The sequence below is a fragment of the Falco punctatus genome (assembly GCF_963210335.1).
Source record: "Falco punctatus genome assembly, contig: scaffold_42, whole genome shotgun sequence".
Lineage (NCBI taxonomy): Eukaryota > Metazoa > Chordata > Aves > Falconiformes > Falconidae > Falco > Falco punctatus.
The window spans coordinates 416,835-443,411 of record NW_027660254.1 but is presented as its reverse complement, the minus strand read 5'-3'; the positions used below and the strand labels follow the sequence as shown (position 1 = coordinate 443,411).

The 26,577-nt window shown below is 44.3% G+C and overlaps 1 protein-coding gene and 1 pseudogene across 5 annotated transcripts in view; both read left to right on the top strand.

Annotated features, from left to right (window-relative positions):
* The window catches only part of LOC308057349 (ankyrin repeat domain-containing protein 26-like), a 45,775-nt pseudogene that overhangs the window by 7,425 nt on the left and 11,773 nt on the right, over positions 1–26,577 (top strand). The gene's annotated exons all lie outside the window — the stretch shown is intronic.
* LOC308057358 (uncharacterized protein) lies at positions 11,540–24,361 on the top strand. Of its 4 annotated transcripts, none has more exons than XM_080411478.1 (4): positions 11,540–12,040; positions 17,569–17,693; positions 21,079–21,305; positions 22,151–24,361. In XM_080411478.1, the coding sequence occupies exons 1-4, from the start codon at positions 12,001–12,003 to the stop codon at positions 22,320–22,322; spliced, it is 564 nt and encodes a 187-aa protein (XP_080267604.1). In that variant the 5' UTR covers positions 11,540–12,000; the 3' UTR covers positions 22,323–24,361. The 4 variants fall into 4 exon arrangements, with proteins under 4 accessions (XP_080267604.1, XP_080267605.1, XP_080267603.1 ...); XM_080411479.1 differs by having other exon boundaries at positions 11,545–12,040; positions 17,569–17,654; XM_080411477.1 differs by lacking the exon at positions 11,540–12,040 and adding an exon at positions 16,721–16,877 and having other exon boundaries at positions 17,569–17,654.

The following is a 26,577-nucleotide window of genomic DNA, read 5'->3' as shown; positions in this document are numbered from 1 at the left end:
CGGACCAGTATGTTACGATATTACAAACACAGAAAGGTTGCCTTTTCGTGGCTCATTTCATGTCGGCTGTTTTTCCTGTGTGGCTTTATTCACCTGCGTCATGCTGGTTTTTAGCCATATGTTACCTTGAAGGTCGGGTGCTAAGAAGTAGGTGTAGATGTAAAAATTTCTTTCTTTCAAACAGTTTATGTTTGGATTTGGGTTTAAGGAATTTAGGTTGCTTCAGCAAAGCATCATGATTCCTGCAGCGCAAATATTTCTGACTCTAAAAGGGTTGAAATGCCATCCTTGACAACTTGATTTCATAAATCTGGAGAACAGGTACAGTATCTTTCACAATTAAATGTTCAGTGAGAGCTGGAATTTCCCATCCTATTTACTTTGTTACTGTTGCATAGTAATACATCCTTAAAATCTATTTTTGAGGCAAAGTAGTGGTGTTCTCGTGTTTTCTGCATAGAAGAGTAGCTGCTGTCCACTGCAATCTGCCAAAAGTCATTATGTAAGACAATTTATGAGGAGGGAAGTCTCAGAATAGAGTGGAGAGGTGAGGACTAATTGGAAAGAACTAAGATGACCAGAAGTCATTTTTCAATGCTAGCTAGAGAGCAGACCAGAGTAAAAGGTGGGGGATTTGCATCTTTTTGTATGCGCTGCACTGCAGGCATCCGTTAATAAAAATGCATGGTAGCAATAAATGACAGGCAAAAATACTGGAATCTGGTTTACCCTGTGAATTTTTTATATACGTTTTTTTGAATGGTGGGCTCTTCAGAAGCCTTGGAGTAGGGTTCTGCCAGTGTTTTAACTAAGACTTTCTCCCTGTGCTAAAAGTGAAGAACTCTTGACAGTGAGGAGTCCTCCTCTTTCACAGTGTTGACAGAAGCCAATAGAAGCCAGTGTTGGCAGAAAATAGACTCGTGAATTACTGCTCCAAGGAAAGAAGAAATTTTACTTGCAACAGCTAATGGGAGAAGTCCTTATCTTTTTAGTTTATGTTTTTGAGTTATTTTTCCAGTGGTTGGAAAAATAATTAACTGACTAGAGTTACCGACACGATGAGAACTGGAATTTTGCAGATAGAAGAACACTGTAGCCTTTCATCTTTCCTGCTTCTTCCTTGTTCTGTACCCATCATACAGAAATGTCAAGATTGATTAAACCCTGTGGAAAAGGATTCTTAGGGGCTCCAATGTTGTTAAAATCTTACCTAAAAAGGGAGACTTCAGGCTCAAATAGCTGCTGCTGAACACCTTCCTGTTGACCGTGACGGGCAAGGCTGAAGAGGAGTTAAGGGTTGCTTTTCATTCTAGCAGCATGGCGCCTAATTTTGAAGTGACTGCACTCTGAAACAGAATCCAGAAGACGAAGACACCTACGTACTCTGAACAGAGAATGTGACTTGCATCCTTAGAAGGCCCGTACAAAACAAAACCCTGGGTGCTCGCAGGTCTGCTTTTATCCAGCTTTCAGGCAGATACAGTTGACCAGAAAAGCTGGTCATTCAGCCTGTGCTGTGCACAGGGGAGGTGTCACAGCTCTCCTGCATCCACATCTAAGTCTTATCTTCTAAGCAAAATTGTGGTGTCCATGTTACATGATGGGAGTGATGGCGCGTATCAAATTGCATGGTAGGAAGCTGCCTGCATTTTTCTGTTTGTGACCTGAGTGAACATTGGTGAAGTGACAGAAGAAGTCTGGTAAGCGTACCTTCATGGAAGGAGAGTAGGAGCAGCCCCGTCTGTCTGACCGACTGACCACCCGCTGCTGTACGTGGGTGGAGAGGCTTCTAGGAGTAGCACGTAGACAATGAAAGTTTGTAAAAGGAGTCGCCTACAGGAGAAAATGCCAAAAGCGAGGCTGGCCCTGTGATTCATCAATAGTAGACCCTTTTGTATTTTTATGATGTTCCGGATTTTCTTCCTGTCTTGCTCGCTTTTCTTGTGCGAAGAATGTTGCGTCCCTCTCTAGCAGCAAAGCTTTGTGCATAGCCATCTCCTGCTGGAGAGGAGGCAAGAGAGGTGGCGATCCAAAGGAAGTACCGTGGTCTGTTGTGTGCTGGGTGTGAAGAAACCCTTGAATTCAACACTCACTGCTTAGTTTGTCCTCAGCAACAGAACCGCTGTGCATCTTTTGGGCGCAGGGGTGATGGGGAAAAGCAGAGTGAAATAGAAGGGCTCAGTGTCTCACCTCTTACTGCCTTTGTAGGTGCCCTGACTGCGGTGGGAGCAGAGGAAGAGGAAGGTGCTGAATCTCCCTGGGATTCTGAGGTATTTCCCGTGAAGGACACCGGGGTTCCCAGTGGGGCGGGGGTGGGGAGCGAGATCCAGAAGCACTCGGAGCTTGGGCCCTGCCGCGGCTGAGGCTTATTTCCCCTTCTCCTGGTTCTGCTGTATGTTTGTAACTGGGGGCCCTTGAAATACTTGTGCTGTGTGCTAGCTGTTCAGCGAGGCTTGGGGTGAAGGTAGGTCGAGCTAATGATTTGGGTCTCATGGCAGCTGGCCCTTGGAGTTGGGTTTCTGGTACAGTATTGCGGCAGTGAAGTTTCTTGCTGCTTAAAATAGTCTGAGCTTCTCAGCGGGGCTGGCGGGATTGTTGCTTTTTCACCACACAACTCTATTCCGCTGACGTGTTCAGTGGTTGCCCTTAGGGTCTGCAGCCTAGATGATGAGCTGCTTTGGGAAAGAGCCTTTCTACCGTTTTGGCCCTTTTTGAGAGTAGCGTTCAACAGAAATACCACACGTGCTGGCTGTGTTTGCCCTTTTAGTTCTTCCTGTCTGTGGGAATGGGTTAGAAGAAAGCGGGCAGAGTCTGTAGCTTACGCCCTCTGACTTCTCTTGTGAGGAAGAAGGAACTCTTCCCCACCCGCTTCTTAAAAATACAAGGCTAAAACGCTGCTGGGTTGTTTTGGGTTTTTTTTTTTTTGTAGCCTTGGTTTCTGTAAGCTTTGTCTTGCTCGTCTTTGTTCAACCCTTGCAACTGGGAGTAGCAATGTGTTCGCTCCCCACTGCAGGACGTGTGCCTGGGGAACGTCAGCACAAATTTGAGTATCGGGTACCAGTTCAGTCCGAAAGTTGGGTCCCCCCCAGACCTGCAGTTACGGGTTGGCAACCCACAGCTCGAGTTACCGTGTTAATTCTCCCTTGCGGCTGTGCAGTTTGCCAGCGTGACAGACTAGTTTAGATGAGTTGTGAGGTTTTTGCCTAAGATCTGAAAACACTCAAGTCTGCTGTGATTTTCCAATATACTGTGTCTTGACGTGCCCTTTCCAAGGGGCTGATCAAAGGCTTTTGTGATTCCATGCTGTGCAAGTTGGCTTAGCAGGAACATTTTGCGTAGAAATGAGTTGAGAATTTGTACCGATGCTCACGCCCGTGTTTTATGCTCTACAGACGGATTCTGAAAGTCCGGAAGAAGGATCACCTGGTGTGTTGCTTCCAGCTGCAGACAGACACGGAGCGCGCTCACGGATTGTTTCAGGGGAGCGCCACACCGGTAACTTCCTGGTGGACTAAATGTTTGTCTGTAAACACGTACAGGCTGAAGTGAGCTTTTATCGATGTCTGCCTTAGGAATGCACTTACGGTGTGGGTGCGCGCTATAGCAATGAAGTGCTTAGTATTTGTTAATTAACACCAGCTGTCACGGCGCTTGCCGGCAAGTTGTAAAGGAAGTTACCTTGTTTGCGTTACGTGTGCCCTTTGGATGTGTTTGTATCTCTTTGGGTTCGGGTTCTTGTGGCATAGTGCTGAAAGTGTATGTGGTTTAGGGCTGACCTGTCTGAACACCTGGACATTCTTGGATGATAACGTAGCAGAAGAAAGCTATGATCTGGCCAAGCACTTTTCCCCCCGTCTTAATTTTTGATACCTTACTGTTACGCTTTGCCTAGGAGCTAAAACGTGACTGAAAGTTCAGGGTTTGTTGTGAAGGGCTTCTGCCTGTAGTTTGCGACGCTGTCTCTTGAGCATCTGGAGTGTAGAATGGCAGGGAAGTTTTGCTGTTGGCGTAGAACTCTCATCTGAAGGATTTCTCCTTTACTAAACGGTCAGTCCTGCTTGTAGTGTAAGTACAATAGAATAGCTGAAGAAGCGAATCCAGTTTTAGTTTAGTAAGCTGGAAGCAAAACTTTAAAAGCTCCTGGGAGCTTGTAAATCCCCTTGCTGAGTAGTTGTCGTGCTTTGTATGATTCTACTGAGAGAAGTTTAAAATCGGTGTAAAAAGGAGGTAAAAGGTGATTACGCTAATCTTTCTAAGGTTTTTCTATACTGCTAGACCACCAAGTTTACTGAAATCAAATGCTGTTTGCTTTTTAACCGTTTTTGTAAACATGAAAATAATGCTGTGGAGCCATTCTTAGTAACATTTCATGCACTTCTTTCATGAGAGGACTCAAACTGTAAGATGACTAAAGCAGAGGACTTGAGAAATATAGGTGGGCCAGTAGATTGTGTGGGTTTGTAAATGATTTCCATGTTGGACAAAAATTTTTTAAAAATTACATATTTGGAACTGTGCTATAAATGCAGATTACAACCAATTGTAATGGGTTGGTTTTTTTCCTTTCCACACAAGCTGGACCCGAACAACCTGATAAGAACTAGTTTGCTTCTACCTCATTGAATGATGTGTATGAGGTGTCTGTGTCTGCACCCACGTTTCCTCTGTCCCATCGATGGAAAGGAAAACACTCCTCAACATTAAACACTTGTAGGATAATCGCAGTCGTAGTGCTGCTGGACTGTTTTACGGTAGTTCGTTACAGCAGACCAGCTTTGGCTTTTGAAATGATCTTTGTAGAAGGCAGGGTTCAGCTCCTCAAAAGAAGTATTTTGATCTTGTTGTGCTAACAAGCATGTCCTTACTGCTTCCTATGGCTTGTCCTGGTTCTGTGAGTATTGTTTCTTAAATCCAAGGCGCACGATGGGAAGCGTGCATTGTCCATTTCTTGTATACTGATACAAATGCTGGATGTTGAAGTAGATTGAATGTTAAGTATCGCAGTCTCGATGGAATAAAGCTTGCGAGTAATACTTAGTTGTAGAAACTGCTGATGTTGAATGGAGTGAAAGGTGCCTTCAATTAAATGAAATAACACTTTCCAAAACATTTTTTACCTCCAGGCATTTTGGAGAACCCCGACAATTCCCAGGTAAGTATTTGTTCGTGTCAGACTGACTACTTGTCCTGCTCGTTAAATATTATGTAGTTACTTCAAGTCTGAATTTTTTTTTTTTTTTTTTTTTTTTTTTTTTTTTTTTGTCATTGGATTGTCTTTCATAGCTGAAGACCCCTGAATCTGTTTTGGAAATGAATGAAACCTCTCCTAAAAAAATGCAGCAGAAATCAGGTAATGTTCACGGCATGTAGTTCTGGGTTTAGCTTTGTAATCTTTCTAGATGGGAGTATTTAATAAAGCATCTGATTGATTTGTTTTGCGGATCTGTTGGAGGAATTTGGTTTAGGACACGCAGAAGATATTGAAGGTGTTCATAACAATCTCTTTGTAGTGTTCTTTTATGAACAGACCCATTGTACTTGCAATTTTCTTTCTAATACGAAATGAATGGCTCTAGCAAGGCATCCCGGGAGCAGAAGGTGTACTGAAATAATCCTCGGTGTATGTGTTTGCTCCCTCCTCTAGTCTGCTGTTCAGCACTGTCCATACCCTTCCGTGATGTACGCTTCCTACACCGTACTTGCTGTCATCTCCCCTTTTCAGGCAGTCCTGAAGTCTGCTTTTCTTTCCGTGGCTCACACCCCCCCCCCCCCCCTCCTGATTGTCTTGGTCCTTTGAGCATGTGCTGTGGCTGATTCCAGGCTAGGGATCTGTAGGCTAGGCTGTCCAGGAGCTGCCCGTGAGCCACAAAGGGTAATTCTTGGGCTCGTGCCGTAGCTGTAGTTTTCAGGAAATATTACTTGCCTGGCTTTATCTCTACCTGCCTGGCAGTTGTTTTGAAACATGTACAAACACGTTCCTCTGAGGCTTCCCTCTCTTGTTTCATGGAAAATGACCAGCAGGCTCAGAGGCAGGGGAGGGAGGTGAGGAAGAGAGACAAGATGGGAGGAAATTAGTGTCAGCGTGTTGTCAGGAATTCTTTTTTCTTTGGAAACAAGGCTAAAGTTGAGGCGGCTAGCTGGTCGGCTATGTATTGGAGAGAGGATATGTAACCTTAATGGGGTTTTTTTGTTTCTTTGTTCTGAGGTTTATTGATTTGTATAGCTGATAATTTGTGTTGTATTTTGTATTAATCACACTTGTTAATCGGATGAGAAACAATTTGCCATTCAGGTTTTAGAGTTTCTACAACTGTCTATTGACAATATAAACCAGAGAGAGGTGAACAGATATGCAGAAAAGTAAGCGGACTTGGAACTATTTGTGTTCTATACTTAGAAGTTACAAGTTCTTTGGCATCTTTGCTTTAGGCGAAGAAAAAAACCAGTATTGTTGTTCTTTTGACAATAATAGAGATGAAACTTCTCTCTAGGAGATGTATCTTCCTCCTTCTCCTCTCGCTCTTCTCCCTCTCCTGTATTTGCAATGGGTAAGCAACAGGTCCTCTCTTGCCCTTTATTTTGCAGTGACAGTGTTCTGGTAAGACACACAAATACTTGTTAGAGGTTGTTCGGTTAAAACTTGAGTTTTGGTTATGTCTGTATTCCACGGTAACGTGAAGTGTAGCCCCACAACGGACCAGTATGTTACGATATTACAAACACAGAAAGGTTGCCTTTTCGTGGCTCATTTCATGTCGGCTGTTTTTCCTGTGTGGCTTTATTCACCTGCGTCATGCTGGTTTTTAGCCATATGTTACCTTGAAGGTCGGGTGCTAAGAAGTAGGTGTAGATGTAAAAATTTCTTTCTTTCAAACAGTTTATGTTTGGATTTGGGTTTAAGGAATTTAGGTTGCTTCAGCAAAGCATCATGATTCCTGCAGCGCAAATATTTCTGACTCTAAAAGGGTTGAAATGCCATCCTTGACAACTTGATTTCATAAATCTGGAGAACAGGTACAGTATCTTTCACAATTAAATGTTCAGTGAGAGCTGGAATTTCCCATCCTATTTACTTTGTTACTGTTGCATAGTAATACATCCTTAAAATCTATTTTTGAGGCAAAGTAGTGGTGTTCTCGTGTTTTCTGCATAGAAGAGTAGCTGCTGTCCACTGCAATCTGCCAAAAGTCATTATGTAAGACAATTTATGAGGAGGGAAGTCTCAGAATAGAGTGGAGAGGTGAGGACTAATTGGAAAGAACTAAGATGACCAGAAGTCATTTTTCAATGCTAGCTAGAGAGCAGACCAGAGTAAAAGGTGGGGGATTTGCATCTTTTTGTATGCGCTGCACTGCAGGCATCCGTTAATAAAAATGCATGGTAGCAATAAATGACAGGCAAAAATACTGGAATCTGGTTTACCCTGTGAATTTTTTATATACGTTTTTTTGAATGGTGGGCTCTTCAGAAGCCTTGGAGTAGGGTTCTGCCAGTGTTTTAACTAAGACTTTCTCCCTGTGCTAAAAGTGAAGAACTCTTGACAGTGAGGAGTCCTCCTCTTTCACAGTGTTGACAGAAGCCAATAGAAGCCAGTGTTGGCAGAAAATAGACTCGTGAATTACTGCTCCAAGGAAAGAAGAAATTTTACTTGCAACAGCTAATGGGAGAAGTCCTTATCTTTTTAGTTTATGTTTTTGAGTTATTTTTCCAGTGGTTGGAAAAATAATTAACTGACTAGAGTTACCGACACGATGAGAACTGGAATTTTGCAGATAGAAGAACACTGTAGCCTTTCATCTTTCCTGCTTCTTCCTTGTTCTGTACCCATCATACAGAAATGTCAAGATTGATTAAACCCTGTGGAAAAGGATTCTTAGGGGCTCCAATGTTGTTAAAATCTTACCTAAAAAGGGAGACTTCAGGCTCAAATAGCTGCTGCTGAACACCTTCCTGTTGACCGTGACGGGCAAGGCTGAAGAGGAGTTAAGGGTTGCTTTTCATTCTAGCAGCATGGCGCCTAATTTTGAAGTGACTGCACTCTGAAACAGAATCCAGAAGACGAAGACACCTACGTACTCTGAACAGAGAATGTGACTTGCATCCTTAGAAGGCCCGTACAAAACAAAACCCTGGGTGCTCGCAGGTCTGCTTTTATCCAGCTTTCAGGCAGATACAGTTGACCAGAAAAGCTGGTCATTCAGCCTGTGCTGTGCACAGGGGAGGTGTCACAGCTCTCCTGCATCCACATCTAAGTCTTATCTTCTAAGCAAAATTGTGGTGTCCATGTTACATGATGGGAGTGATGGCGCGTATCAAATTGCATGGTAGGAAGCTGCCTGCATTTTTCTGTTTGTGACCTGAGTGAACATTGGTGAAGTGACAGAAGAAGTCTGGTAAGCGTACCTTCATGGAAGGAGAGTAGGAGCAGCCCCGTCTGTCTGACCGACTGACCACCCGCTGCTGTACGTGGGTGGAGAGGCTTCTAGGAGTAGCACGTAGACAATGAAAGTTTGTAAAAGGAGTCGCCTACAGGAGAAAATGCCAAAAGCGAGGCTGGCCCTGTGATTCATCAATAGTAGACCCTTTTGTATTTTTATGATGTTCCGGATTTTCTTCCTGTCTTGCTCGCTTTTCTTGTGCGAAGAATGTTGCGTCCCTCTCTAGCAGCAAAGCTTTGTGCATAGCCATCTCCTGCTGGAGAGGAGGCAAGAGAGGTGGCGATCCAAAGGAAGTACCGTGGTCTGTTGTGTGCTGGGTGTGAAGAAACCCTTGAATTCAACACTCACTGCTTAGTTTGTCCTCAGCAACAGAACCGCTGTGCATCTTTTGGGCGCAGGGGTGATGGGGAAAAGCAGAGTGAAATAGAAGGGCTCAGTGTCTCACCTCTTACTGCCTTTGTAGGTGCCCTGACTGCGGTGGGAGCAGAGGAAGAGGAAGGTGCTGAATCTCCCTGGGATTCTGAGGTATTTCCCGTGAAGGACACCGGGGTTCCCAGTGGGGCGGGGGTGGGGAGCGAGATCCAGAAGCACTCGGAGCTTGGGCCCTGCCGCGGCTGAGGCTTATTTCCCCTTCTCCTGGTTCTGCTGTATGTTTGTAACTGGGGGCCCTTGAAATACTTGTGCTGTGTGCTAGCTGTTCAGCGAGGCTTGGGGTGAAGGTAGGTCGAGCTAATGATTTGGGTCTCATGGCAGCTGGCCCTTGGAGTTGGGTTTCTGGTACAGTATTGCGGCAGTGAAGTTTCTTGCTGCTTAAAATAGTCTGAGCTTCTCAGCGGGGCTGGCGGGATTGTTGCTTTTTCACCACACAACTCTATTCCGCTGACGTGTTCAGTGGTTGCCCTTAGGGTCTGCAGCCTAGATGATGAGCTGCTTTGGGAAAGAGCCTTTCTACCGTTTTGGCCCTTTTTGAGAGTAGCGTTCAACAGAAATACCACACGTGCTGGCTGTGTTTGCCCTTTTAGTTCTTCCTGTCTGTGGGAATGGGTTAGAAGAAAGCGGGCAGAGTCTGTAGCTTACGCCCTCTGACTTCTCTTGTGAGGAAGAAGGAACTCTTCCCCACCCGCTTCTTAAAAATACAAGGCTAAAACGCTGCTGGGTTGTTTTGGGTTTTTTTTTTTTGTAGCCTTGGTTTCTGTAAGCTTTGTCTTGCTCGTCTTTGTTCAACCCTTGCAACTGGGAGTAGCAATGTGTTCGCTCCCCACTGCAGGACGTGTGCCTGGGGAACGTCAGCACAAATTTGAGTATCGGGTACCAGTTCAGTCCGAAAGTTGGGTCCCCCCCAGACCTGCAGTTACGGGTTGGCAACCCACAGCTCGAGTTACCGTGTTAATTCTCCCTTGCGGCTGTGCAGTTTGCCAGCGTGACAGACTAGTTTAGATGAGTTGTGAGGTTTTTGCCTAAGATCTGAAAACACACAAGTCTGCTGTGATTTTCCAATATACTGTGTCTTGACGTGCCCTTTCCAAGGGGCTGATCAAAGGCTTTTGTGATTCCATGCTGTGCAAGTTGGCTTAGCAGGAACATTTTGCGTAGAAACGAGTTGAGAATTTGTACCGATGCTCACGCCCGTGTTTTATGCTCTACAGACGGATTCTGAAAGTCCGGAAGAAGGATCACCTGGTGTGTTGCTTCCAGCTGCAGACAGACACGGAGCGCGCTCACGGATTGTTTCAGGGGAGCGCCACACCGGTAACTTCCTGGTGGACTAAATGTTTGTCTGTAAACACGTACAGGCTGAAGTGAGCTTTTATCGATGTCTGCCTTAGGAATGCACTTACGGTGTGGGTGCGCGCTATAGCAATGAAGTGCTTAGTATTTGTTAATTAACACCAGCTGTCACGGCGCTTGCTGGCAAGTTGTAAAGGAAGTTACCTTGTTTGCGTTACGTGTGCCCTTTGGATGTGTTTGTATCTCTTTGGGTTCGGGTTCTTGTGGCATAGTGCTGAAAGTGTATGTGGTTTAGGGCTGACCTGTCTGAACACCTGGACATTCTTGGATGATAACGTAGCAGAAGAAAGCTATGATCTGGCCAAGCACTTTTCCCCCCGTCTTAATTTTTGATACCTTACTGTTACGCTTTGCCTAGGAGCTAAAACGTGACTGAAAGTTCAGGGTTTGTTGTGAAGGGCTTCTGCCTGTAGTTTGCGACGCTGTCTCTTGAGCATCTGGAGTGTAGAATGGCAGGGAAGTTTTGCTGTTGGCGTAGAACTCTCATCTGAAGGATTTCTCCTTTACTAAACGGTCAGTCCTGCTTGTAGTGTAAGTACAATAGAATAGCTGAAGAAGCGAATCCAGTTTTAGTTTAGTAAGCTGGAAGCAAAACTTTAAAAGCTCCTGGGAGCTTGTAAATCCCCTTGCTGAGTAGTTGTCGTGCTTTGTATGATTCTACTGAGAGAAGTTTAAAATCGGTGTAAAAAGGAGGTAAAAGGTGATTACGCTAATCTTTCTAAGGTTTTTCTATACTGCTAGACCACCAAGTTTACTGAAATCAAATGCTGTTTGCTTTTTAACCGTTTTTGTAAACATGAAAATAATGCTGTGGAGCCATTCTTAGTAACATTTCATGCACTTCTTTCATGAGAGGACTCAAACTGTAAGATGACTAAAGCAGAGGACTTGAGAAATATAGGTGGGCCAGTAGATTGTGTGGGTTTGTAAATGATTTCCATGTTGGACAAAAATTTTTTAAAAATTACATATTTGGAACTGTGCTATAAATGCAGATTACAACCAATTGTAATGGGTTGGTTTTTTTCCTTTCCACACAAGCTGGACCCGAACAACCTGATAAGAACTAGTTTGCTTCTACCTCATTGAATGATGTGTATGAGGTGTCTGTGTCTGCACCCACGTTTCCTCTGTCCCATCGATGGAAAGGAAAACACTCCTCAACATTAAACACTTGTAGGATAATCGCAGTCGTAGTGCTGCTGGACTGTTTTACGGTAGTTCGTTACAGCAGACCAGCTTTGGCTTTTGAAATGATCTTTGTAGAAGGCAGGGTTCAGCTCCTCAAAAGAAGTATTTTGATCTTGTTGTGCTAACAAGCATGTCCTTACTGCTTCCTATGGCTTGTCCTGGTTCTGTGAGTATTGTTTCTTAAATCCAAGGCGCACGATGGGAAGCGTGCATTGTCCATTTCTTGTATACTGATACAAATGCTGGATGTTGAAGTAGATTGAATGTTAAGTATCGCAGTCTCGATGGAATAAAGCTTGCGAGTAATACTTAGTTGTAGAAACTGCTGATGTTGAATGGAGTGAAAGGTGCCTTCAATTAAATGAAATAACACTTTCCAAAACATTTTTTACCTCCAGGCATTTTGGAGAACCCCGACAATTCCCAGGTAAGTATTTGTTCGTGTCAGACTGACTACTTGTCCTGCTCGTTAAATATTATGTAGTTACTTCAAGTCTGAATTTTTTTTTTTTTTTTTTTTTTTTTTTTTTTTTTGTCATTGGATTGTCTTTCATAGCTGAAGACCCCTGAATCTGTTTTGGAAATGAATGAAACCTCTCCTAAAAAAATGCAGCAGAAATCAGGTAATGTTCACGGCATGTAGTTCTGGGTTTAGCTTTGTAATCTTTCTAGATGGGAGTATTTAATAAAGCATCTGATTGATTTGTTTTGCGGATCTGTTGGAGGAATTTGGTTTAGGACACGCAGAAGATATTGAAGGTGTTCATAACAATCTCTTTGTAGTGTTCTTTTATGAACAGACCCATTGTACTTGCAATTTTCTTTCTAATACGAAATGAATGGCTCTAGCAAGGCATCCCGGGAGCAGAAGGTGTACTGAAATAATCCTCGGTGTATGTGTTTGCTCCCTCCTCTAGTCTGCTGTTCAGCACTGTCCATACCCTTCCGTGATGTACGCTTCCTACACCGTACTTGCTGTCATCTCCCCTTTTCAGGCAGTCCTGAAGTCTGCTTTTCTTTCCGTGGCTCACACCCCCCCCCCCCCCCTCCTGATTGTCTTGGTCCTTTGAGCATGTGCTGTGGCTGATTCCAGGCTAGGGATCTGTAGGCTAGGCTGTCCAGGAGCTGCCCGTGAGCCACAAAGGGTAATTCTTGGGCTCGTGCCGTAGCTGTAGTTTTCAGGAAATATTACTTGCCTGGCTTTATCTCTACCTGCCTGGCAGTTGTTTTGAAACATGTACAAACACGTTCCTCTGAGGCTTCCCTCTCTTGTTTCATGGAAAATGACCAGCAGGCTCAGAGGCAGGGGAGGGAGGTGAGGAAGAGAGACAAGATGGGAGGAAATTAGTGTCAGCGTGTTGTCAGGAATTCTTTTTTCTTTGGAAACAAGGCTAAAGTTGAGGCGGCTAGCTGGTCGGCTATGTATTGGAGAGAGGATATGTAACCTTAATGGGGTTTTTTTGTTTCTTTGTTCTGAGGTTTATTGATTTGTATAGTTGATAATTTGTGTTGTATTTTGTATTAATCACACTTGTTAATCGGATGAGAAACAATTTGCCATTCAGGTTTTAGAGTTTCTACAACTGTCTATTGACAATATAAACCAGAGAGAGGTGAACAGATATGCAGAAAAGTAAGCGGACTTGGAACTATTTGTGTTCTATACTTAGAAGTTACAAGTTCTTTGGCATCTTTGCTTTAGGCGAAGAAAAAAACCAGTATTGTTGTTCTTTTGACAATAATAGAGATGAAACTTCTCTCTAGGAGATGTATCTTCCTCCTTCTCCTCTCGCTCTTCTCCCTCTCCTGTATTTGCAATGGGTAAGCAACAGGTCCTCTCTTGCCCTTTATTTTGCAGTGACAGTGTTCTGGTAAGACACACAAATACTTGTTAGAGGTTGTTCGGTTAAAACTTGAGTTTTGGTTATGTCTGTATTCCACGGTAACGTGAAGTGTAGCCCCACAACGGACCAGTATGTTACGATATTACAAACACAGAAAGGTTGCCTTTTCGTGGCTCATTTCATGTCGGCTGTTTTTCCTGTGTGGCTTTATTCACCTGCGTCATGCTGGTTTTTAGCCATATGTTACCTTGAAGGTCGGGTGCTAAGAAGTAGGTGTAGATGTAAAAATTTCTTTCTTTCAAACAGTTTATGTTTGGATTTGGGTTTAAGGAATTTAGGTTGCTTCAGCAAAGCATCATGATTCCTGCAGCGCAAATATTTCTGACTCTAAAAGGGTTGAAATGCCATCCTTGACAACTTGATTTCATAAATCTGGAGAACAGGTACAGTATCTTTCACAATTAAATGTTCAGTGAGAGCTGGAATTTCCCATCCTATTTACTTTGTTACTGTTGCATAGTAATACATCCTTAAAATCTATTTTTGAGGCAAAGTAGTGGTGTTCTCGTGTTTTCTGCATAGAAGAGTAGCTGCTGTCCACTGCAATCTGCCAAAAGTCATTATGTAAGACAATTTATGAGGAGGGAAGTCTCAGAATAGAGTGGAGAGGTGAGGACTAATTGGAAAGAACTAAGATGACCAGAAGTCATTTTTCAATGCTAGCTAGAGAGCAGACCAGAGTAAAAGGTGGGGGATTTGCATCTTTTTGTATGCGCTGCACTGCAGGCATCCGTTAATAAAAATGCATGGTAGCAATAAATGACAGGCAAAAATACTGGAATCTGGTTTACCCTGTGAATTTTTTATATACGTTTTTTTGAATGGTGGGCTCTTCAGAAGCCTTGGAGTAGGGTTCTGCCAGTGTTTTAACTAAGACTTTCTCCCTGTGCTAAAAGTGAAGAACTCTTGACAGTGAGGAGTCCTCCTCTTTCACAGTGTTGACAGAAGCCAATAGAAGCCAGTGTTGGCAGAAAATAGACTCGTGAATTACTGCTCCAAGGAAAGAAGAAATTTTACTTGCAACAGCTAATGGGAGAAGTCCTTATCTTTTTAGTTTATGTTTTTGAGTTATTTTTCCAGTGGTTGGAAAAATAATTAACTGACTAGAGTTACCGACACGATGAGAACTGGAATTTTGCAGATAGAAGAACACTGTAGCCTTTCATCTTTCCTGCTTCTTCCTTGTTCTGTACCCATCATACAGAAATGTCAAGATTGATTAAACCCTGTGGAAAAGGATTCTTAGGGGCTCCAATGTTGTTAAAATCTTACCTAAAAAGGGAGACTTCAGGCTCAAATAGCTGCTGCTGAACACCTTCCTGTTGACCGTGACGGGCAAGGCTGAAGAGGAGTTAAGGGTTGCTTTTCATTCTAGCAGCATGGCGCCTAATTTTGAAGTGACTGCACTCTGAAACAGAATCCAGAAGACGAAGACACCTACGTACTCTGAACAGAGAATGTGACTTGCATCCTTAGAAGGCCCGTACAAAACAAAACCCTGGGTGCTCGCAGGTCTGCTTTTATCCAGCTTTCAGGCAGATACAGTTGACCAGAAAAGCTGGTCATTCAGCCTGTGCTGTGCACAGGGGAGGTGTCACAGCTCTCCTGCATCCACATCTAAGTCTTATCTTCTAAGCAAAATTGTGGTGTCCATGTTACATGATGGGAGTGATGGCGCGTATCAAATTGCATGGTAGGAAGCTGCCTGCATTTTTCTGTTTGTGACCTGAGTGAACATTGGTGAAGTGACAGAAGAAGTCTGGTAAGCGTACCTTCATGGAAGGAGAGTAGGAGCAGCCCCGTCTGTCTGACCGACTGACCACCCGCTGCTGTACGTGGGTGGAGAGGCTTCTAGGAGTAGCACGTAGACAATGAAAGTTTGTAAAAGGAGTCGCCTACAGGAGAAAATGCCAAAAGCGAGGCTGGCCCTGTGATTCATCAATAGTAGACCCTTTTGTATTTTTATGATGTTCCGGATTTTCTTCCTGTCTTGCTCGCTTTTCTTGTGCGAAGAATGTTGCGTCCCTCTCTAGCAGCAAAGCTTTGTGCATAGCCATCTCCTGCTGGAGAGGAGGCAAGAGAGGTGGCGATCCAAAGGAAGTACCGTGGTCTGTTGTGTGCTGGGTGTGAAGAAACCCTTGAATTCAACACTCACTGCTTAGTTTGTCCTCAGCAACAGAACCGCTGTGCATCTTTTGGGCGCAGGGGTGATGGGGAAAAGCAGAGTGAAATAGAAGGGCTCAGTGTCTCACCTCTTACTGCCTTTGTAGGTGCCCTGACTGCGGTGGGAGCAGAGGAAGAGGAAGGTGCTGAATCTCCCTGGGATTCTGAGGTATTTCCCGTGAAGGACACCGGGGTTCCCAGTGGGGCGGGGGTGGGGAGCGAGATCCAGAAGCACTCGGAGCTTGGGCCCTGCCGCGGCTGAGGCTTATTTCCCCTTCTCCTGGTTCTGCTGTATGTTTGTAACTGGGGGCCCTTGAAATACTTGTGCTGTGTGCTAGCTGTTCAGCGAGGCTTGGGGTGAAGGTAGGTCGAGCTAATGATTTGGGTCTCATGGCAGCTGGCCCTTGGAGTTGGGTTTCTGGTACAGTATTGCGGCAGTGAAGTTTCTTGCTGCTTAAAATAGTCTGAGCTTCTCAGCGGGGCTGGCGGGATTGTTGCTTTTTCACCACACAACTCTATTCCGCTGACGTGTTCAGTGGTTGCCCTTAGGGTCTGCAGCCTAGATGATGAGCTGCTTTGGGAAAGAGCCTTTCTACCGTTTTGGCCCTTTTTGAGAGTAGCGTTCAACAGAAATACCACACGTGCTGGCTGTGTTTGCCCTTTTAGTTCTTCCTGTCTGTGGGAATGGGTTAGAAGAAAGCGGGCAGAGTCTGTAGCTTACGCCCTCTGACTTCTCTTGTGAGGAAGAAGGAACTCTTCCCCACCCGCTTCTTAAAAATACAAGGCTAAAACGCTGCTGGGTTGTTTTGGGTTTTTTTTTTTTGTAGCCTTGGTTTCTGTAAGCTTTGTCTTGCTCGTCTTTGTTCAACCCTTGCAACTGGGAGTAGCAATGTGTTCGCTCCCCACTGCAGGACGTGTGCCTGGGGAACGTCAGCACAAATTTGAGTATCGGGTACCAGTTCAGTCCGAAAGTTGGGTCCCCCCCAGACCTGCAGTTACGGGTTGGCAACCCACAGCTCGAGTTACCGTGTTAATTCTCCCTTGCGGCTGTGCAGTTTGCCAGCGTGACAGACTAGTTTAGATGAGTTGTGAGGTTTTTGCCTAAGATCTGAAAACACACAAGTCTGCTGTGATTTTCCAATATACTGTGTCTTGACGTGCCCTTTCCAAGGGGCTGATCAAAGGCTTTTGTGATTCCATGCTGTGCAAGTTGGCTTAGCAGGAACATTTTGCGTAGAAACGAGTTGAGAATTTGTACCGATGCTCACGCCCGTGTTTTATGCTCTACAGACGGATTCTGAAAGTCCGGAAGAAGGATCACCTGGTGTGTTGCTTCCAGCTGCAGACAGACACGGAGCGCGCTCACGGATTGTTTCAGGGGAGCGCCACACCGGTAACTTCCTGGTGGACTAAATGTTTGTCTGTAAACACGTACAGGCTGAAGTGAGCTTTTATCGATGTCTGCCTTAGGAATGCACTTACGGTGTGGGTGCGCGCTATAGCAATGAAGTGCTTAGTATTTGTTAATTAACACCAGCTGTCACGGCGCTTGCCGGCAAGTTGTAAAGGAAGTTACCTTGTTTGCGTTACGTGTGCCCTTTGGATGTGTTTGTATCTCTTTGGGTTCGGGTTCTTGTGGCATAGTGCTGAAAGTGTATGTGGTTTAGGGCTGACCTGTCTGAACACCTGGACATTCTTGGATGATAACGTAGCAGAAGAAAGCTATGATCTGGCCAAGCACTTTTCCCCCCGTCTTAATTTTTGATACCTTACTGTTACGCTTTGCCTAGGAGCTAAAACGTGACTGAAAGTTCAGGGTTTGTTGTGAAGGGCTTCTGCCTGTAGTTTGCGACGCTGTCTCTTGAGCATCTGGAGTGTAGAATGGCAGGGAAGTTTTGCTGTTGGCGTAGAACTCTCATCTGAAGGATTTCTCCTTTACTAAATGGTCAGTCCTGCACGTAGTATTTTTTTTTATTTTGTGTTAAGTTTTTTGTCACAAGTAGGATGATTCAGGATGCACTCTAGGTGTAAATAAGTAATATGAAGTCTTGATGGTTATAAAAATGTGTGGTTTTTCACTGCAGGTGAGAACTCGGGATCTACCTTTCATATGTCATCATCAGCTGAAAAAGAAGACATGAAAGATGGCATTGAATATTATGGTGTGCGGGTATGTAAACCCAAATATTTTGGATTGCAGTCTGATTCAGTAGGCTGTATTATACACTAAGGTAAAGAAAACTTACCAGTCAATGAATAATGCAGAAGGGACGTCCTGTAGGTGAAGGCTGTGTTTACCGTCCGAAATAAAGTTGGATACAGTCTTCTTATGGTGGGGTTAAATCCTTGTCACTATGTCGGATGCTTGTTGTTTTCAGTTGGTTTGCTTAAATTTTGAGCGGTGTTTCTCCTCTTGTGCACTGCTGAGAAACAGTGCCACCAAATGTGGGTTTTATTGCCTGTGCAAAATGCACGTTCAAGTGAAGAGGGAGATTTGTCTATAATATGCTGATCTGTTTGATGAAACATGCCGGTCTTCCTCTTTGTAAGACAAAGATCAAAGAGAACACCTTGAAATATCGCGACCTTTCTGATGCTTCCCCAGCCTCTGCAAAATACGCTCTTGTTTGGCCACGTGAAGTGTTTGAAAAGGGTTTTCTCAGAGGGTATCCTAGAGGGGAATAAGGCAGGCGTCCTGCTTGTGGCGGGTGTGCGGGGCAGGGCTGCACAGCGGGGTCTGGCGTCCTCTGGAACGAACACCCGAAGGGACAGCGTAGCAAATGATTTCCACCCCACAGCCGGGCGTCACGAGAGAGGGACGTGCCTAATTCCAACAGGCAAAGCGCAGGACTTAAGCCTGTTGCAAGGTGGTAGTAGTTGGCCAGTGAGCTTGGGAAGGGGGAGGGTGAGACAGGTGGTGTCTGGCTGAGGTGCTCCTTCCCTCTTGTGAGCGGAGGGGTCTTTGCCGCGGGAGAACAGGGCCTGGCTGACGAGAGGAGCGCGAGGAGCATGACGGTCTCAGCCCGCTGGGACACCAAGGCTGCAGGCCCTCTTCAGGAGGCACCACGAGGGGAAGGGGCGTGTGGGCAGGACTGTGACACGGGGCAGAAGCCGTCGGTGCTGTTGAGAAACAGAGCGTGGGGACAGGGACTTGAGGGGGCTGGGTAGGATTAAGGTGTGGTGCGGTTTTCCTGCGAGCTTGGGTTCCTGATTCCTGGGATGAGGGCAGGAGCAGGCAGGTCTCCCTAATAAATCCTTTCCTTTGCACCTTGGAGTGGAATTCATTATTTCTGAAGCTTGGGTGAAGAAATAATCCTCCCTTAGCCAGTTCTCCGTGTGGTGAACAGTAAGAAGCTTGTCATGTTCATTCCCGTTGGGTTAGCTTAGGTGGCCGGGGACTGTACAATGCCAGACGGTAGAGCGCGATGGAGGGAGGAGGGTAGGTGAGGAAAATGTTGGCAGTTTTAATGAAAAATGGTATTAAAGCAATAAACCGTGAAAAATAAACATGCTCTGTGACAAATGCCGGCAGTTACAGCAAGCAAGCAGGCTAAAAGGTAAAAGCAACCCTAATGCCTAGGCAAACCTAACCCAAGAAACTGCTGTCTCTGAGTCCTTCTCTTGTTAAGAAGATGGTGTGCAGTGAACCTTTCATTTAGTGTCCCTTGATTTTTTTTAATGAAAATGGCTTTCAAAATGCCTTATTTCTATTATAGGATGAGTTTGCAACAGAAATTGCATAGATTAACTGTAGTAATTTTTCTTGATAATCTTTCTGTCTGTACCTGTTTACTTAAGGATAAATATATTTTAGAAACTACCAACTTGATAGAAAAAAACAGCACATGAAAACCACACTGGTAAGGCAGAAGTTTTACATCAGAAATTTCACAGCAGAAAATGAGGAATTGCACAGTGCTGACAAGCAGTTAAGTCCAAGACCTTGGAAAGAAAGATATGCAAGAATGTGGGTTGAAAATGAGAAAAGGGAATTGAAAACAAATTGTAAAAATGTTACAGCAGAGCTAAAGCAGCTGCTTGGTGAAATTAATGAAACTGGGAGAACTACTTCCCTTGTGGAAGAAATGTCAGAAGATGGCTTCAGTGCTGAATTGAAGAGTTCTCATGTTGTTTCATCTCATGCAACGGAATCAAGTAACAGCTTAGAAAGTAAAGTGAATTTGGAGATATTAAACTTATGCTAGGTGGAAAAGTACCCAAAATGGAAACTGTATTCCGAGTCTTGGTGTCCTTTCTGATCAAGATAACTGAAATGCAAACATGGAAGATACCTGGAGTACAGATGAAGAAGATTGCACAAACAATATCGATGATACAAAGATGCCTCTAGCAGAAGGAGGGAGAGAGAAAGAGAGAGAAAAAAATGCCTTGTATGGAAATGGAAGAGAATGAAACTGAAAGTAGTTGAAATGCAGTGGGAAGTCCTGAATACTCCCTGAGATACAGCTTTAAAACAAGTCTTTTGGATGACATTTCTAATATTATTCCTAAAATAAGACCAGTTTCTACATGTGATGAAAATGCACTTTCTGTAACAGAGGAAACTTGGAAAAGACTCTGGATTTAGTGATGATTTTCCCAGGGACTGCTTTATTAACAACAAAATAGGAGAAACAGAAATGGAAAGACTTTTTGCAAATGCTCAGCAATCATACGTCATGCTGAAAAGGAATCTTGATGAAGAACTAAAACAAGATACGGGAAGATTTAAGGGTAGGGTAGGAATGCTGCAAATAGTATTCCTGGCTTTGGAGAAAGAGAAGGTACAGCTGCTAAAAGAGGTGGTTCACCTGCTACTCTTTATTCTTTAATCTCGCTCTGGATCAACGGTCCTGTTCACTTTAGCTATTCATCATTAAAGGAGGATGCTTCCTACAAATTGGGGTTTGTTCTAATTAAATTGGTGACTGGTGAATAAAGAGAGCAGTAGAGAGTTGTCTTTTTTCCCCATTTTTGGAAAACGGAATGCATTATTGTTCCAGTTTAACAATAGGTGGCACTTGGTTCCAGTGCAAGTAGTTATCTCTTCATTGCCATAAAAAGAAATCCAGGTTCTGATTCTGAATCAAAGAATGAAAATAGCTTCTGAACAGGGTCCTGACTAATAATTCATGTGCTGTGATATCTGCATGGTGTTTCTTCATTGCCTTTCACTAAAATTCCTCTTTCCTGTGAAACCAGTTGTGTTTGTGGGTTTGGGATCTTTTTTTCTTTCCTCCCCTTGTTCGCGAACTGCTTGATTTTTTTCTGGTGGTGTTACAACGAACATTGTGCAGTCCTCCTAACGCTTTGTCCATCAGTACTGTTTTCACTTTTTTCTTGTTCATGTTTTAAGAGACACTATTGTTTTCTTTCTAAGGGCTGTATTTTTGTTATGTCTTGCATCATGAGTGAATTCAAAGTACTTTCAATGGCATAATACACCTTGTAGTGTAGTTTTGTGAAAATGCTTCTCTATGAATTAAAAAAAAGATCATTTTATATTATTTCAGGGGTAAACTCTGAATTAATCAATCTTGGATGTGGTGTTTCTGTCTTCTAGAAATACGTGAAGCTTAACTTTGTTTTTATAGGTTAAGAAGGAAAAAAGCAAACAAAGATGTTCAAAAGTGCAGGCCGTGGCAAAACAGGAATGTGTGGATAAATTAAATAACATCACTAATCGGCAAATGAAACAAAAGATTACTGTAAGGAAGAATGACTGTTTGAAAATGGAGAATGAAAACACGATAGAAGAAAAAGACAAAAAGAGTTTTTCATCTGGGGAGAGCTCAAAATTGATTAAAATGCCAATGAAAGGGTAAGCTAAGGAAATAATCTCTAGCTCTTATTTGTAGTACTATGTAAGTGTCTTAGGTTTTCTGATACTGTGGTAGTTGAAGTAGTTTCCTCAGTGGTGAAAGCCATAGTGAGTAGTCCACTGCTTCTCAAAAAATGAAGAAAAATTCTTTTTAGACAAAATGAAGCGCACGATGGAGGTTCAAATTTATTGCCTGCTCTAAAAAAAGAAAAGGGGAAAACAAAAGAAAACGCCCACCTAAATTCCTGTGATTTCCATGTCAACACTGAGGTAAAATGCATCTTCAAAACCAGAACTGAAGACTGGAAAAAGCAGTTATTTTTGTAGGAAATGGCCACCTAGAAAAGAAAAGTAGGAACTTGGGGTTTGCTACTACTCCCTTTTCTAGGTGATTTTAGTGATCTCCGTGCAGTTGGTGTTTTCCTTTTCATTAAGTTAATATGCCCTTTGTCGGGAGAGGGGAAAAGATGATATTACCAAACCAATCTCAAAAGTCTAAAGAAGGCACACGTATTTTTATGCAGACCTAAGCAGGAGCTTTTTCTGTCTGTCCTTCAAAGGAATCTCTGCTCTAGATGCTTTCTGTAACGTGGCTGTTGGATATAGTCCAGCTTAACCTGGATCCAGCTCAGATTCCACGTGTCCCCCTCACTCTAGGGGAAGGGTTTTAAATACTTGGGCATATTCCACGATCTTTACAGTCAAGTCTGTGATTTTATCATAGCTATTTTTTGTCTCGGTTGTTTCTGGACATCATCTTAAGTATGTCTGTTTCACAGAAATATTTTTTTATAAACCTACTCACTTGGTGTTTTGTTTTTTTTCTTTCTTTCTGTGTAATGCAGTAAAATTGCCCTGAATGCCAAAGGTGCAAAGGAAAGTAAAAGACAGCCTTCAAAGCAGAAGGCTCATCAGCAGATGAGCTCTTCCAGTGGCAATCATGGTCAAGTACCGGATGATAGCACTTCCAGTGAAACATCTGAGGATGAAGGAAGGTATGCATATAAGGAATGTTGAAAATAAAACTCACTTAATGATAAAAATTGGCCTGAGAGCTAGAGGCAAGTTTGGGGTTTTGTTGTGTGTTTAAGGTTTTTTGTAAACCTGATGCATATGAAGATTCTTGTTCTTTCGTGTGACCACCTGATGTTCTTTCTTGTTCTTTCTTGTTCTTTCCTGTGACTACCTGATGCGCTTTGTGTTGACAAACACTTCACTTCTGTTTAGAGTGCTTTTGAACATGCTGGCCAAGTCAACAATAAGGTCACGTGCACGAATTCTGATTAATTACATGAGTGTGTGTGCACAGGCATAGAAGTATTTCATGTGTTTAAAAAGGGTGAGGTATCTCAGTTTTTTCACTGCAGGTATCTCAGGATTTTTTGCCCTGCTCCACGCTCCACCTTTTCTCTTGCAGCTGTGTACCCTCCTGACTTCTTGCCCACCCTGAACTTACTTGTGTGGGTTGTGGCAAAGTGAGAAAGAGAAGTTGTTGACACTGTTCAGCCCTAGCTAAAAATCTGGTGTGTTATCAACACTGTTTTGGTCAGAAATCTAACACACAGCCCTGTGTGGGCTGCTGTGAAGAAAATAAACTGCGTCCCAGCCAGACCCAGGACACCAGAGAATCCAAAATTACAGTTCATTGACCTGTAGGAGAAGGATTCTCGGTACTGAAGAGAGCTAAACCCCTGGTATTAAACAGGGAATGCACGTAAGCGTATAGCTACATGTCTGTAGCTGTAAGATTTCTGTCACTTTGCGTGAAGTTTAGGGAACAGTTATTTCAACTATTTGCTTAATATCTTGCGGAAAAATTAGCCTTCCAGTAGACATTAATAGCACACAATAATTGTTTCAGTCTTGAACTATATCTAGCAAAGTTACTATACCAGATTTTAGTTTAATTCAGTTCTGCAATTAAGTTTTCAAAGCAACTGTAGGTATTATTCATAATGCAAAGTAAGCATTTCAGTACTGAAATATATTTCTTGTTTTCTAGACCTGCAGCAACAACCAGGAGTGAAAGGAACGAGGTACTGTAAAACTAGTTTCTTGATAAACAGTCTCTATCAGCTTTTAATCACTTAGGTGGGAGCAGTGTTTATGTAGTGATCAACCAGATGTACAAATTGCTGCTGGTATGCAGCTTTATTGTATTTGAGACAAATCTGTGGGCTGTGAAGGAGAGAATGAATCATTCCTGCATTTGTAATGGTCTGTAATACTAGACAGTGGAATTACAGAAAGTACTGTATTTTTTGTAGGTCAGCATACCAGTGGAAGTAACTGATGACCCTGGTTTAACTCACTCATCTGACCCACCTTCAGAGGATGTCCGGTTACAAGCTTCAACCTACAAGGAGACTATGCTGCTGTTGGAAGAGCTTAGTGTGGTTCATATGGGTATGTTTTCAAGTCTCTGTCTTCAGCTGTTACAAGTTCCCCTTAAAACATGATTTCTTTGTATGCACTCCAAAGTATGTTAATTTCATATTTTGATATAGTATCTCTTTGTGACTAGAGATCCCCCTCAAAAGCTGTGAAACTGTCACTTAACCTGAGATGTTGCCTGCATTGCCAGCCGACGTGCCTTACGTTATCATTGGTTCTCTGTCTAGTCAGAGCTGGAGAAGCAGTTTCTTGCAAAGTACAGTTCAGCTCCTTCTAATGCGGTCATCAAAAGTCAGCAAGAGCTTTTTCTTCTTTATATCCCCTTGATGTGGTTTAAGCCCAGCCACACCTAAACACCTAAGCACCGCACAGCCACTCACTTGTTCCACCCCAGTGGGGTGGGGGAGAGCATCGGAAAGGGAAAAGTGAGAAAACTCATGGGTCGGCATGAAAACAGTTTAATAGCAAAAGCCACGCACGCAAGCAAAGCAAAGCAAGGAATTCATCCAGCACGTCCCATGGGCAGGCGGGTGTTCAGCCATCTCCAGGACAGCAGGGCTCCGTCACGCATAACAAATACTTGGGAAGACAAAGTGCCATCACTCTGGATGTCCCTCCCTTCCTTCGTCCTCCCCCAGCTTTATATGCTGAGCATGATGCCGTGTGGCATGGCATGTCCCTTGGGTCAGCTGGGGTCAGCTGTCCCAGCTGTGTCCCGGCCCGGCTCCTTGCGTACCCCCAGCCTGCTGGCTGGTGGGGTGGGGTGAGGAGCAGAAAAGGCCTTGGCTCTGTGTGAGCGCTGCTGGGCCATAAGGAACACATCCCCGTGCTACCAACCCTGTTTGCGGCACAGCTGTAAAACATGGCCCTGTACCAGCGACTGTGAAGAAAATTAACACTATCCCAGCCACAACCAGCACACCCCTCAACAGCTAATGAGAAAGAGTACAGCAAAATAATGGCTTTGCTTAAAAATAATAAGTACATATATATAACAAATTTCAACTGTCATAAGATGCTTGCATATATGCACAAGGCATTATATAAACATAAGCATCACTTACTAGGGCTCTTAAACTATGCTAAAATTTCATTAGGCAAGTGTTAACCTTGGCTGAAGGCCAAACTCCCCGCCCAGTGCTGCCACTGCCCCTCATTGACGAAACGGGGTGAAAAAGCCTGTGGGTCAGTGTGAAGGCAGGGCTGTCACTTCCCAGTGACTGTCACTGGCCAAACAGACTCCACCGATTAAAATACATTTGGATAGTGAGAAACAAAGACCCCAAACCTGAGAAGGACACGTCGGCACCCCCCCTGCTCAAGCTCTGCTGCGCTCCTCCCCAGGCAGCACAGGGAGGCTGCGGTCTGCAGTCGGGACGTAGCAGTTTCTCTCTGCTGCTCCTTCCTCGTCCCTTTTCCCTGCTCCAGTGTGAGTCCTCCCCCAGGCTGCAGTCCTTTGGGGAAAAACTCCTCCAGCCTGGGCCCTCCATGGGTCGCAGGTCCTTCGGGAAGGATCCGCCTGCTCTGGCACGGGGTCCTGCGCAGCACTGCGCTGTGGGTATCTGCTCCAGCATGGTTCTCTCAGGGGCTGCAGGGGAATCTCTGCTCTGGCACCTGGAGCAGCACCTCTCCCTCCTCCTTCGCTGACCTGGGTGTTCGTTTGCGGGGCTGGTTTTCACATGCTTTTCCCCTTCTCTGCCCGTGTGGTGGTTTCACCCTTTCCTACGTTTGTTTTTCCTGAGGAGCTGCCAGCACGGCTGAGAGGCTCAGCTGTGCCCTGCGGTGGGTCCATCGAAACCGTCCATGTCCAGCACGGGACGACCCCTGGCTCCTTCTCACAGGGACCTTCCCGCTACCGAGACCTGCCACCTGCACCTAATGCAGCAAAGCATTGAACAGCTTATACATTGGGCAGTATTTGTGCAGCTTTGTGTCTTTTCTGTCTCAAAACAGGTTCTGCTACTTTGCTGAAAATGCAAAACATACTTCTTGAATATGAACAGAGAATAGAACGTCAGAAAAATCAGTATAAAGCGCTCTCAAGAGAAGTAAGGAAATTGGAAGATGAAAGGGAGGAGTCACAGTTCAGAGCGGAGAAGACTCAAGATTTGAAATCCGTATTGGCTCACCAAGCAGCAGAATGGAAAAGTGATACCCAAAGCCTTAAGTATGTAAATTGTGGTCTGATAATGTATTATCTTGTCAGTGGTTTTGTTCCGAAAGACACTGATGGTGCAGGCAACAGGATGAGAAGTTTCCAGTCTTTTGGGTTTGGGTTTTTTGAATCCCGTGGGCCAGTTATGCTATGAAGTAGATAATGGGAGAGGGGAAAAACGTCCGGATACCAGCTCCATGTACAGTCTTCTGGATGTTGTTCTAACTTTGTTTTCTAGCAAGAAAAGAGCAAGAGAGTGTGTATGGGGAAATCAGATTTATAAGAGAGATTTGAGAGATGGTTGGGTGGTGTTTTTTTTTTTTTCATTTTGTCCTTGCGGCTTCAGTTGGCCTATAATACTAGGGTTTCTGGTTACTCCACCCAGTGCAAGTCAAACCAGAGCTTAGAGCATTTGTTTGCTTACCTGTTTGTTTGTTGGAAAGGTCAAGTTTGGGATTGCCCCTTTCCCCACACTCCTGAGCTAGACCCGGAGGCGTGAGGTTTCTCGTCGCTGTTGACATCACGTCAGACAGGCGTGGCCAGCAGGCACCGTAGGCAGTTCAGCAAGGACAACTGCAGAGCCCTGGCCTGGGAGGGGAGATCTCCTTGTGGTGATCCCCGGTGGGACGGCGTGGCTGGGGAGCGGCCCAGGCAGAGAGCGAGCTCAGCAGGAGCCACCGTGAGCTGGCAGCTGGGGCGGCCCGCAGCGGCCTGGGCTGTATG

Coding starts and splice junctions, on each gene's coding strand:
- LOC308057358 (XM_080411476.1), top strand. CDS start 16,745: ATGCTCACGCCCGTGTTTTATGCTCTACAGACGGATTCTGAAAGTCCG. Junction 16,878..17,568: donor TTCAGGGGAGCGCCACACCG/GTAACTTCCTGG, acceptor TTTTCACTGCAG/GTGAGAACTCGGGATCTACC. Junction 17,694..21,078: donor TTGGATTGCAGTCTGATTCA/GTAGGCTGTATT, acceptor TTGTTTTTATAG/GTTAAGAAGGAAAAAAGCAA.